Consider the following 13,791-nt stretch of genomic DNA (forward strand, 5'->3'; position numbering starts at 1 on the left):
AGAGATAAAAAGGGATTGAGACACCTTTTTGTTTACACATAAACAGATGAGACTTTAGGCCAAAGCTTGTTTTAAAAGTGACCTGTCTAATGAAAGGTGAGTGGTCAGTCCTGGAAGCTGAAGTCTTGGTTGAGTCAGTGCAGCAGTGGGCTGTGTGGAAACAGGCTGCTAGACTCTCTCTCTCTCTCTCTCCTTCTGCCCTTCTAACTTCAAACTTTAATCCTTTGTTTCATTTTTTTTGCTGTGTGTTTAAGGGGTTTGTTCATTGGAACTGTTGTGTATGTTCAGAACAGCATAATTAAATCTAGTTTGGGATAGACTTGAGTTCTGTGGGTATTCTATATTCTGTTCTTTGTGTTTCATTCTGTAATTTTGTGAATAAATTTTTGTCTGTTTTAAAACCTGGTAGTCAACCTCGCTAACTTACTCTGAGTAATTTTCACTGTACACTTACCAAAACAGATTGCAAAGTTATGGTCTGGGCTGCCTGCCTAAGAATGTTTTGAGTGATCTGGCCTAGTCCATAACAGATAGGGGGTTCATCCGGGATTTTAACAGTGAGTGGTAGGTGCTGGTGTCTTTATTTCGGGTGTTGGTTTGGTTGGGGAGACATAGCTTGGGATAGCAATGGCTCTTTCAGTTGCCAAGAGTTTTCTGGTGGTGGATGAGGTGAGCTTAGCAGTTTTGCAAAAGGTGGTTAAGGCCGAGCTGCAGGAATTAGCAGAGAAGCTGGAATTGGAACTGCCTGCTTCTGTGAGGAAAGGAGAGATAATTACAGCAGTAGCTCAGCATTTAAACTTGCTGGAAACACCATCAGGATCTATGGACATGGCAAGAATGCAATTACAAATGAAGCAGCTTGAGTGAGAGGTGAGAGATGGGGCAGCCAAGATAAAACAATTTGAGTTATGATTCAAAGCAGAAGAGAGAGCATTTGAGCTTCAGATATTGACCCTTAAAAAGGGAAGTCAGCTTAAAAGGCTGGAGATAAATTCTGAAGGCAAGCCTAATGAGGAAGAGAGTGGGAATGAGCAAACCCATGGTGGGCGAAAGCCTAGTGAGAAACTGTTTAAGTATGTTCAGGCAGTGCCTAAATTTGATGAGAAGGATATGGAAGCTTTTTTCATCTCATTTGAAAAAGTGGTTAAACAAATGCAGTGGCCAGTGACCATGTGGGTTTTGTTGATCCAAACAAAATGTGTAGGTAGGGCTAGTGAGGTCTTCGTGTCACTATCAGAGGAGGTATCTGGGGACTATGAGGAAGTGAAAAAAAGCTATCTTAAGTGCATATGAGCTTATACCAGAAGCCTATAGACAATGTTACAGGAATCTAAGGAAGGACCCTGTTCAAACCCATGTTGAGTTTGAAAGGATCAAACAGAATAATTTCGATAGAGGATAAGAGCTTTAAAAATAGATCAAACGTATTATACCCTGAGAGAGGTAATTATTTTGGAGGAATTCAAAAATTCACTGCCTGAAGCAGCACAAACTCATTTGGAAGAGCAGAGAGTTAAAACAGCAAGGTTAGCAGCTGAAGGGGCTGATGACTGTGAGCTGGTCAATAAAACACAGTTTGGCCGCCAGAATCAATTTCAGTCCATGAGGGATAGAAACTGGAGCAAAGAAAAGTAGATCTCAGTGAAGATCATAAGAATAACTTATCACAGGGTAAATAAGAAACCCTTGAAGCGACAAATAAGTTAAAAAGCTCCAGTGTTTTTGTTCTAATAAAGTGGGCCACATGAAATCACAGTGTTGGTGAAAGCCAGATGTAGGAAAACAGGACAAGCCTGGAAGTTTTGTTGGCATGGTAACAGAAAGCCCAATGGAAGGTAGAAAGCTGAACCAGAGGTTGATTAAGGAGGAAGTGCCAGATCTGCTTAAAAAAAAACCTGCATGGGCAAAGTTTATTCACATATGCCAGGAGTAGCAGGTAAAGAGGTTATGATATTAAGGAACACAGGTTTCTCAGTCTGTGATGCTGAAGGATGAGGAAATATGTACTATTGAAGGACTATTGCCAGAAAAGGTTCTGGAAACAGGAATCCATGGGGAGTCAAAAAGCGCTCAGTTATGTAAAGGGAGGCTACAGCGTCCCGAGAAGAATGGAGAATTTGTGGTAGGTGTACTGGACAAACTCAGCTCCAGGAATATAGTTTGTCCTTCCAAATGATATAGCTGATTCACCGGTAGGAGTGCTGCCTACATTAGTTGAAAAGCCAGTGGAGATGCAGGCAACTGAAGAAATGCAGGATGTTTATTGAGGAATTTTCCCTGATTGTGCAGGAACGAGATCACAGAGTCACAAGTTGAAGGAGGAGAGATCAAAAGTTATAGATAAGAAGCTGAAGTAGTATTATTAGAGACTTATTTTAATCAGACAAGTGGGACAGAACGGGAGCAAATAGATAACCATGCAAGTACCTTTAGCTCTGCTAAGCTTATTGAGTTATAGCAGAAAGATGAGAACTTAAAACAGTTGTATCAAGAGGCATACAGAAAGTGAATGCATCCCTGTGTTAATATTTAACAAATAGTGTCTTAATGAGGAAATGGAGACCATCACACGTTCAAGCAGATGAGAAATGGGCAGAAGTTCATCAGATTGTTTTGCCAGTAGGGTACAGAAAGGAGGTGCTGCTGCAAGTGGCTCATGAGGTACCACTTGGTGGTCATTTAGGGGTGAGGAAAACACAGGATAAAATACAAAGACATTTTTATTGGCCTGGACTACACAAGGATGTAGTTGAATTTTGCCAGACATGTCAAAATAGGCAGTAACAAAACCTGCACCTTTAATACCTATTCCAGCATTTGAGGAACCTTTTACAACAGTCTTGATTGATGGCATGCATTCCTGACATGGACAAATGGCTCCACAGGATGCAAAAACAAAAGTAATTGGGGAATTTTCCACAACGTCGATGAAAAGAGCAGTACTATGGTTTCTGGGATTGAGTGGATTTTACCAAACGTTTGTGCCGAATTTTAGCAGTATGGCTGCTCCACTCACCGAATTGTTAAAAAAGGGTAAGGAGTTTCAGTGGACTATCAAAAGGCATTTGACAGCCTAAAAACTATGTTAACCACTGCTGTGGTATAGCCACACCTGATCAAACAAAAGGTGGGAATAAGTATTTATTAACAATAATGGATGTATCAACTAGATTTCCAGAGGCAGTACCATTACGCCATGTCACAGCAAAAAGGGTTGCAGAAGAATTACTCAAATTTTTTACTAGACTCAGACTACCAATACAGTCCAGTAATAGGTGAACCTTGAAAAGCAAGGTTTAGTGAACCTTATCAAATTGAGAGGAAATTGAGTGAGGTGAACTACTTGATAGGGACTGCAGACAGGAAGAAATCTCTGAATGTGTCATGTGAATATGCTCAAAAGTAGTTAAGAGGAGAAGGTGTTAATGATGACAGCACAGAAGGAGGAACCAAGTTCAGAGGATTCTGAAGTGGACATTCCTCAAATCAAATTGGACAGTGAGGAAGTTGTCAAAAATTGGGATAAATTATTGAGTTACCTTCCACAAGAAAATCGAAATCACCTGAAAGAGTCATTACTATTACATGAGATATGTGAAAATAAACTGGCAAGTACTAACCTAATTGTGTAAGATGTAGATATAGGAAATGCTATATCAGATTAAGTAACATCCTTATAGGCATAACCCTCTAAAGTTGGCACAGGTTTTCTGAAGGAGATGGAGCACATGCTCCAAGATAACATAAGCAAAGTGAGTTACAGTGACTGGAGCTCACCCATAGTCATAGTGCCAAAGTCAGATCATACCCAATTGGGGACTATCGCAAAGTAAACACCGTTACAAAGACTAATGCATTTCCAATTCTGCTGTTGGAGGATGTGTCGAAAAGGTGGGGCAAGCAACTTACATTTCTCAGTTGGACTTGCTCAGAGGCTACTGGCAGGGACCTCTTGTCAGAGAGAGCAAGGGCAATTTTGGCTTTTGTAATGCCATATGGGCTATATCAATTCAAAATCAAGCCATTTGGTATGATTGCAGCCACATTTCAGAGACTAACTAATAAGGTCATTGCCAGATTACCTAACCGTGTGGTGTATATTGATGACCTGGGGATTTTTAGTCACTCATGGAAAGAACATTTCCAGCATTTAGCGGGCTTGTTCGGTCAACTTTGGAAGGCAGGCTAAAGTCCAAGTCACCTTCCTGGGCCATTTTGTTGGATATGGACAAATGGCCTCACGGGATGTGAAAACAAAGGTAATTGGGGTATCTCCCACATCCTTGATAAAAAGAGCAGGACTACGGTTCCTGGGATTGAGTGGTTTTTACCAAATGTTTGTGCCAAACTTTAGCAGTGTGGTTCCTCCACTCACTGAATTGTTAAAAAAGGGCAAGGAGTTTCAGTGGACAGCGAACTGTCAAAAGGCATTTGACAGCCTGAAAACAATGTTAACCACTGCCCCAGGATTAGCCACACCAGATTACGAAGCCTTTCAAGGTGGCTATTGATGTCAGTGATGTGGGTGTCGGTGTAATGCTCCTGCAGGAGGATGACGAGGGAATAGAAAGACCCATTGGGTATTTTTCCAGAAAGTTGAACGTAATTAACAATTAATCTGGCTTCAGTGACTACAAGAGTTCCAAATTTTGTGAGTGAGGCAGATAAATAATCATAGGATTTATATATCATTGTAGTTACAGCACAGAAAGAGCCATTAAGGGGACTCTGAAGGCAGGAGCCTCAACTTGTGCAATTGTCCAACAGTTTTGAGTTTCTTTCAGCTTGACTTGATGAATACAGAAATTATAAGGTATGGATGAGCTAACTGACCATGGCATTGTGTTAGAAGATTCTGGATCAGTGGTGCTGGAAGAGCACAGCAGTTCAAGCAGCATCCAACGAGCAGCGGAATCGACGTTTCGGGCAAAAGCCCTTCATCAGGAATAAAGGCAGTGAGCTGGAGCATGGAGAGCTAAGCTAGAGGAGGGTGGGGGTGGGGAGAGAGTAGCATAGAGTACAATGGGTGAGTGGGGGAGGGGATGAAGGTGATAAGTCAGGGAGGAGAGGATGGAGTGGATAGGTGGAAAAGATAAGCAAGTCCGGACAAGTCACGGGAACAGTGCTTAGCTGAAAGTTTGAAACTATGATGAGGTGGGGGAAGAGGAAATGAGGAAGCTGTTGAAGTCCACATTGATGCCCTGGGGTTGAAGTGTTCCGAGGCGGAAGATGAGGCGTTCTTCCTCCAGGCGTCTTGTGGTGAGGGAGCGGCGGTGAAGGAGGCCCAGGACCTCCATGTCCTCGGCAGAGTGGGAGGGGGAGTTGAAATGTTGGGACACAGGGCGGTATGGTTGATTGGTGCGGGTATCTCGGAGATGTTCCCTAAAGCGCTCTGCAAGGAGGCGCCCAGTCTCCCCAATGTAGAGGAGACCGCATCGGGAGCAACGGATACAATAAATGATATTAGTGGATGTGCAGGTAAAACTTTGATGGATGTGGAAGGCTCCTTTAGGGCCTTGGATGGAGGTGTGGGAGGAGTGTGGGCGCAGGTTTTACAGTTCCTGTGGTGGCAGGGGAAAGTGCCAGGATGGGAGGGTGGGTTGTAGTGGGACGTGGACCTGACCAGGTAGTCACAGAGGGTACGGTCTTTGTGGAAGGCGGAAAGGGGTGGGGAGGGAAATATATCCCTGGTGGTGAGGTCTTTTTGGAGGTGGCGGCAATGTCGGCAGATGATTTGGTTTATGCGAAGGTTGGTAGGGTGGAAGGTGAGCACCAGGGGCGTTCTGTCCTTGTTACGGTTGGAGGGGTGTGGTCTGAGGGCGGAGGTGCGGGATGTGGACAAGATGCATTGGAGGGCATCTTTAACCACGTGGGAAGGGAAATTGCGGTCTCTAAAGAAGGAGGCCATCTGATGTGTTCTATGGTGGAACTGGTCCTCCTGGGAGCAGATACGGCGGAGGTGGAGGAATTGGGAATACGGGATGGCATTTTTGCAAGAGATAGGGTGGGAAGAGGTGTAATCCAGGTAGCTGTGGGAGTCGGTGGGTTTGTAAAAAATGTCCATGTCAAGTTGGTCGTCATTAATGGAGATGGAGAGGTCCAGGAAGGGGAGGGAGGTGTCAGAGATGGTCCAGGTAAATTTAAGGTCAGGGTGGAATGTGTTGATGAAGTTGGGAGCACGAGGTGGCGCCAATGCAGTCATCAATGTAGCGGAGGAAGAGGTGGGGAGTGGTGCCGTTGTAATTATGGAAGATCAACTGTTCTACGTAGCCAACAAAGAGACAGGCATAGCTGGGGCCCATACGGGTGCCCATGGCTACCCCTTTGGTCTGGAGGAAGTGGGAGGATTCAAAGGAGAAATTGTTAAAGGACCAATTCGGCCAAACGAATAAGTGTGTCGGTGGAAGGGTACTGTTGGGGACGTCTGGAGAGGAAAAAACGGAGGGTTTGGAGGCCCTGGTCACTGGATCAGTGGTGCTGGAAGAGCACAGCAGTTCAGGCAGCACTGGATCAGTGGTGCTGGAAGAGTTGTGTTAGAAGATACCATTCTGGAGAAGAAAGAAACAAATAATGTGGTAGTAAGGGATAGCACAGTGAGGGATAATTGACCATTCTGTGCATCAAAGAGCACAAGTCCAGATGGCTGTGATGTCTGTCCGTTGCCAAGGTTTGGGACTCCTCTGATGGACTGGAGTGTGACTTGGAATGGGAATGGGAGGGGGAGGGACCAGTTGTCATGATCCATGTCGATACCAACAACATAGAAACACAAAGAAGGAGTTTCTGCGAAGTCAATAAGAGGAGCTGAGTGCCAAATTAAGAAACAAAAAAATTAAAGGTCATAATTTCTGCATTATTACCTGAGGCTGTGTACACTTTGGCATGGGACAGTTCAGATTGAAGATATAAATGCATGGCTCAAAAACAAGTGTGGGAGGAGTGGCTTCTCGTGTGTGGGGCTCAGGCACCAGCCCTGGTAAAGTGGAGTTAGTACTGATGGGAAGGTCTCCATGATGAACTCTGAGCCTGGAGTTCTTACCTACCGAGGGAGGGAGGATTTTAAACTAAATAGTTGTGGCAAGGGATCAAATTTAGAAAGATTCGCTAAATCAAATAGTAGAGTCAAGGCCAAAAAAAAAGGTTTTAATCTGGAAAATGATAATAGATTGTGACGGGAAGAGATACTTAAAATCTACTAACAGGTAAACTTAGAATTTACCTGTTTGAAACTGAAGAAACTATTTTTGAATACACATATCTATTACAGAGGCATGGCTGCAAAGTGACATGGATTCGGACCTGAATCTTGAAGGGGACAGACATTTAGGAAGGCCAGGAAGCCAGGAAAAAGTGGAAAACCATCTGTTAATGTTAGAATTAGCACAGAGAGGGATGGCCGAAGTTCAGGAACCAAGACATGGAAACAGTTTGGATATAAATGAGAAATTATAACAGGAAGTCATTTGTGGGAATGGCCTAGAGCGTTCCTAACAGCAATGACACAGAAGGGTAGCGTCACAGATGTACAGGATGGAAACAGACCCTTTGGTCCAACCCATCCATGGCAACCAGATATCCTAACTTAATCTAGTCCCATTTGCCAGCACTTGGTCCATGTCCCTCTAAATCCTTCCTATTCATACCATCCAGATGCTTTTTAAATGTTGCAATTATTCCAGCCTTCATTATTTTCTCCTGGCAGCTCATTTCATACACACACTACTCTCTGAAAAAGTTGCCCCTTAGGTCCCTTTTATGATCTTTCTCCCAAAGGAAGAAATAATATGAGCTTGTCAGTAAGATATAGTGATAATAATGGGTGATTTTAAAACCTGCATATTGACTGGAAAGGTAGTGTAGATGAGTTCATTTAATGTCTTTGAGAGAGTTTATTCAAATAGCATGTTCTGGAATTGATTAGAGAATGGGCTTTACTCGGTCTGGTATTGCACAATAAGATAGGATTAATTAATGATCTCAAAGAATGTGTCCCGAGCTAGCAATGACCATAATATGATTGAATTTTACCTTCAGTTTGAAATTTTTTAAAATTAATAAATGGGAGTAATGAAGGCATGAAAGCAGGCTGGTGAAATATCATACCTTTAAGGGGATATTTCAGAATATAGAGAAAAGAATTTGGCATTCATATGTCTGTTCTGAAGAGTGCAAGGCAAAAGTTTTGCCATGTCTCCCTTTGTCAGCAAGATTCAGGTTCTATATGACGAAGCGATGATTCATAAATTCTTGAACTTGGCTCTGGCCATCACTTCCGAGTCTAGCCCTGTGCATACCAAACATTGACACTAATACACGTTTCATTCAAAAACCTTTAACCACAGCTTGCCACCAACTGTGCATTGCACTTGCAGTTTTTTTTCCAGTTTTTATTGCAAATGTACATCTTCATGTTACAAACACGGTCTTGACTTAATTACACATCTTTGCATAACTGATTTTAAAATTCACTGGGAAAAGATTAAAATCCTGAAAATCAAAGAGATGAACCAGACTGAATCTTCCTGAAATGAAAACCACCCTCTATCCACAGAAATGTGGTTAAGTCTAACATTTCTTGTCCTTTAGGATGGTGAGGGAAGGGTGGATGAAAAATAATTTCCTTTTATGTGAACATAGATTAGTCTTCAGTGAGGATAATAACAGCGTTCTGAAGAAAGGTCACTAGACCAAAAATGTTAAATTTGCTTTCTTTCCACAGATGCTGCCAGACCTGTTGAGTTTTTCCAGCAATTTCTGTTTTGTTCCTGCCTTATTTTGGACTGAGAAATTTATTTCTCATGAAAGTCAAGACTGTCAAATAAAGTCTAAGAGTGGGTTTCAAATCTTAGCTGGTGGAAAGCTCCAGTTAGGCTACATCAAAGTCTGGGGTAAGACACATCCAAGTCTGGGGTAACAGTAAGTGGGACGTAAATGCATGCTCTCGCTGATATGTCTAAATATATCCCAAAGAATGAGGTGTATCTGTGCCAGCAGATGTAAGGGAAAGGTTTTACCACTTGAATGGTCAGGAGCATGGCTCATATACAAAATGATTTACTTCTGTAATTGGTTCTATTTCCTGCAAACATTGTTATAAAAATAAAAAAGTTTATACACTGTATTAAAAAATTAAGCTATCGCTACATTTATCAATGATGTAAAAAGGGATTTATACAGTAGTTTTAGAATTCCCTAAAGATTGTGGTTTTATACTGTCTGTGAAGTTGTGTTATATGGAGCTTTCTTTAGTGTCTCCAGGAAGAACTGCTCATCTTCAAGGAAGTCATGGTCCTGCAAAAGAGAAACAAAGGTCAGAGTGATTGACGGGCTAACTGTAGACTGACTGCATACTGGCTGTATTACTTTGGGGTTGTCTCCAGTGATTTAGAACATAGAACATAGAACATAGAAAGATACAGCGCAGTACAGGCTCTTCGGCCCTCGATGTTGCGCTGACCGAATCCTACCTAACCTACACTAGCCCAATAACTTCTAAATGCCTATCCAATGCCCGCTTAAATGACCATAAAGAAGGAGAGTTCACCACTGCTACTGGCAGGGCATTCCATGAACTCACAACCCGCTGTGTAAAGAAACTACCCCTATCATCTGTCCTATACCTACCACCCCTTAATTTAAAGCTGTGTCCCCTAGTAACACCTGACTCCATTAGCGGTAAAAGGTTCTCAGTGTCGACCCTATCTAAACCCCTAATCATCTTATACACCTCTATCAAATCTCCCCTAAACCTTCTCTTCTCCAATGAGAACAGCCCCAAGTGCCTCAGCCTTTCCTCATACGATTTTCCTACCATTCCAGGCAACATCCTGGTAAACCTCCTCTGCACTCGTTCCAATGCCTCCACATCCTTCCTATAGTATGGCGACCAAAACTGCACACAATACTCCAGATGAGGCCGCACCAGAGTCTTATACAGTTGCAACATGACCTCAGGACTCCGGAACTCAATTCCTCTACCAATAAAGCCCAGTACACCATATGCCTTCCTCACAGCACTATTTACCTGGGTGGCAACTTTCAGAGATCTGTGTACATGGACACCAAGATCCCTCTGCTCATCCACACTACCAAGTAGCCTACCATTAGCCCAGTAATCCATCTTCTTGTTACTCCTACCAAAGTGAATGACTTCACACTTAGCTACATTGAATTCCATTTGCCACATTTCTGCCCAGCTCTGCAACTTATCTATATCCCGCTGTAACCTACCACTTCCTTCCTCACTATCCACAACTCCACCGACTTTTGTGTCATCCGCAAACTTGCTTACCCAGCTTTCAAGCCCTTCCTCTAGATCATTTATAAAGATAACAAAAAGCAATGGTCCCAAAACAGATCCTTGTGGTACACCGCTAGTAATTGCACTCCAAGATGAACATAGTCCATCAACTACTACCCTCTGTCTCCTTCCAGCCAGCCAATTCCTAATCCAAACCTCTAATGTATCCTCAATGCCATACCTCCGTAGTTTTAGCATTAGCCTACCATGGGGAATCTTATCGAACGCCTTACTAAAATCCATATACACAACATCTACTGCTTTACCCTCGTCCACTTCCTTAGTCACCTTCTCAAAGAACTCAATAAGGTTTGTGAGGCACGACCTGCCCTTCACAAAACCATGCTGGCTATCCTTGATCACGTTATTCCTATCCAGATGTTCATAAATCTTACCCCTTACCATTCTCTCTAAGACTTTGCCCACCACTGAAGTCAGACTCACTGGCCTATAGTTACTAGGGCTATCCCTACTCCCTTTCTTGAACAATTCGCTATCCTCCAGTCCTCTGGTACTATTCCCGTTGACAATGACGACATAAAAATCCAGGCCAATGGCTCTGCTATCTCCTCCCTAGCTTCCCATAGGATCCTAGGGTAAATGCCATCAGGCCCAGGAGACTTATCTATTTTCATCCTCTCCAATATTCCCAGAACCTCTTCCCTGCATATTTCCAGGCCATCCATTCTAATCATTTGTGACTCCATATTCACATCAGCAACAGTGTCCTGTTCCTGAGTGAATACTGATGAAAAGTATTGATTTGTGCAGATCCATTAGAAATACTTTTGATGCTGGACTCTAGAATGTACAAAACTTAGGACAATTCCAAATCATGAACCATAAGTTCGCTGAGGGAGAGTGAACAACCAACTGAGGTAGGATGCATAACTAGTTGAGAAATGTACATTTCTGGTATATTCAAATTGAACTAGCCTTAGCCAGAGCACTGGCAGCAAGACAACCTCCTCTGAAACCCTGGGACAGGGAGGGAATAACTGCCTCAAGGTCCTGCTCCTAGTAGATATCTAGGGACTTCAGCTGCAAATCGGAACAATGTACGTCTCTGTGATCTCTACCAGTACCCCTCAAACTGAGTTCTACAGCTCCCTGGGGATCTCGAGAGACTTTTCAGGGATTGTCTATGTAGTCAAACAGCAGATAGAAGCAGACTTAGTGAGAGGCAGGAGCCAGTAGTAGTAATAGTGGTACTACAGTGCAGCAGGCTGGCCATCTCATCTCAAAGCAGATTCCCTATGAAGACATACAGAATATCAGATAGACCCCCAGTAACCAAGGCCAATGTTGGCAACAAGGTGAATTCAACTTTAAGACCATAAGATGAAGGAGCAGATTACGTTCAGCCATTGAACAAGATCATAGCTGATCTGATCATCTTCAACTCCATTTCCTGCCTTTTCGCTATAATTCTTGATTCCCTTACTGATTAAAAATCTGTTTGTCTAAGCCTTGAATAAACATAATGACCCAGCCTGGACAACTGCTGGGGTAAAGAATTTCACTGATTCAGCCTTGTTGGAGAGAGGAAGTTTGGAAAAAAAACCTTCCTTCTCCTTGTTATAGGAAGGATGTTTTTAAACTGGGGAAAGAGTGCAGAAGGAATTTACAAGGGTGTTGTCAGGACTCTACGGTATGAGTTATAGGGAGAGGTTGGACAAGCTAGGACTTATTTCTTTGGAGTGCAGGGGAGTGAAGTGTGGGGGGGGGGGGGGGATCTTATAGAAGTGTAGAAGATAATGAGAGATATGGAGTCTTTTTCCCAGGGTTGTGGAACCGAAGATTAGAGAGGAAAGAATAAAAGGGAACCTGAGGGGCAATCTTTTTCTTTTACAGAGGGTGGTATGCATATGGAATGAGCTGCCAGTGGAAGTGATTGAGGTGGGTACATTAATAACATTTATTAGGCATTTGGACAAATACATGGATAGGAAAGGTTTAAAAGGATATGGGTTGAGATTGTGGTGCTGGAAAAGCACAGCAGGTCAGGCAGTATCCAAGGAGGAGAAATGGACATTTCGGGCAAAAGCCTTTCTGATGAAAAGCTTTTGTCCGAAATGTTAATTCTCCTGCTTCTCAGATGCTGCCTGACCTTCTGTGCTTTTCCAGCACCACAATCTCAACTCTAATCTCTAGCATCTGTAGTCCTCACTTTCGCCTAAAAAGGATATGGCCCAAGTTTAGGGAAATGGGGTTAGCATGGATGGACATTTTGGTCGGCATGGACCAGTTTGGGCCAAAGGGCCTATCTCCCTCCGTGCTGTAGGACACACTCTCTCTCTCTCTCTCTCTTTGGGGACTCAGAGAGAGAGAGAGAGAGAGAGAGAGAGATTCCAAAATATGAGATGATTCAGGTATAATGACTTCCATATATTATGATTTAGATGAATCCACTTTGAGTGTTTCATCAACTCGAAGATACAATGTGCGATTTCTGTACATCATACAGACATGTGACGAACTTTTACTTGTACCAACATGTGATCAACTTTTATTTACACTATTTCTTTAGCACACTTCACAGCCTTAATATAGTAGAAAGGCTTATTCATAATCTACTCTCATTGAGCCAGAATGCCCCTCAGTTAAATACTGGAGAGGTTGAAGCCCTTGCCACAATGTCAGTTCTTTGTTTCAGCCACTCTAAAGTAGCCAAGCCAGATAGTTCACAGCCTTGGCACTTTATCTGACATTGCAAGCATCATCCACCCTCCACCCCTGTCTAAGTCCAATTGCTGTTCTTTGGCGAATCCTGACTGAATTATTCCAGTGCTTCCCACAAGCCTCCTATCCTTTATCCCATATTTCTTCCAAAATCCAGTTCCTTATGGACACTTTGGACGGCATGGAGCAAGTTGGGCCAAGGGGCCTGTCTCTGTGCTGTAGGACTCTTAACTGCATTCTGGGCAATTAGGGATGGGCAATAAATGCTGATCCAGCCAGTAATGCCCACTCCCACAAAAAAATGAATTGAGAAAAGCTACAACTCCACCACAAGAACCCTGATAATTCAGAGCTTGTATAGAAATCAGCAATGTTGTCCAGTACCAATGCTGGGGAATGAACTTGCAGTTTTGGCATTATTAGAACAATGCTCTAACCATCTGAGCTAACCAGCCACAGTTTGTTCCTAGCACTCTGACCTCTTATCGAGTGATAAAGCATGGAAACAGGCTCTTGGCCTCATGGTGCCCACTCAGCTAGTTCCAATTGCCCACATTTAATGCATAGCCCTCTAAACCTTCCCCATCTATGTACCGATCCAATTTTATTTTTTTAGAGGTGTTACTCTTGTACCTGTCTCAACCCTTTTCTCTGACAGTCCACTCCATATATGCATTACTCTCTGCATGAAGAAGTTCCCCCTCAGGTCTTTCTTAAATCTTTCCCCTAGTTTTCAATTCCCCATCACTGGGGAAAAGACTATGTGCATGGACCCTATCTATGCCCCTCACGATTTTATATACCTCAAT

At 43.0% G+C, this 13,791-nt stretch overlaps 1 protein-coding gene and 1 long non-coding RNA gene across 14 annotated transcripts in view; one reads left to right on the forward strand and one right to left on the reverse strand.

Moving 5' to 3' along the window:
• Positions 1-13,791, forward strand: part of LOC132827690 (uncharacterized) — a 93,492-nt gene that overhangs the window by 2,967 nt on the left and 76,734 nt on the right. The gene's annotated exons all lie outside the window — the stretch shown is intronic.
• The window catches only part of LOC132827687 (fas-binding factor 1 homolog), a 113,265-nt gene continuing 107,900 nt past the window's right edge, over positions 8,427-13,791 (reverse strand). For all 11 annotated transcript variants that reach the window (XM_060844345.1, XM_060844350.1, XM_060844346.1 and 8 more), the window contains one exon: positions 8,427-9,291. In XM_060844345.1, the coding sequence (XP_060700328.1) occupies positions 9,208-9,291 (84 nt within the window). In that variant the 3' untranslated portion in view covers positions 8,427-9,207. The remainder of the gene's footprint in view (positions 9,292-13,791) is intronic.

Source organism: Hemiscyllium ocellatum, chromosome 25 (genome assembly GCF_020745735.1).
Source record: "Hemiscyllium ocellatum isolate sHemOce1 chromosome 25, sHemOce1.pat.X.cur, whole genome shotgun sequence".
NCBI lineage: Eukaryota > Metazoa > Chordata > Chondrichthyes > Orectolobiformes > Hemiscylliidae > Hemiscyllium > Hemiscyllium ocellatum.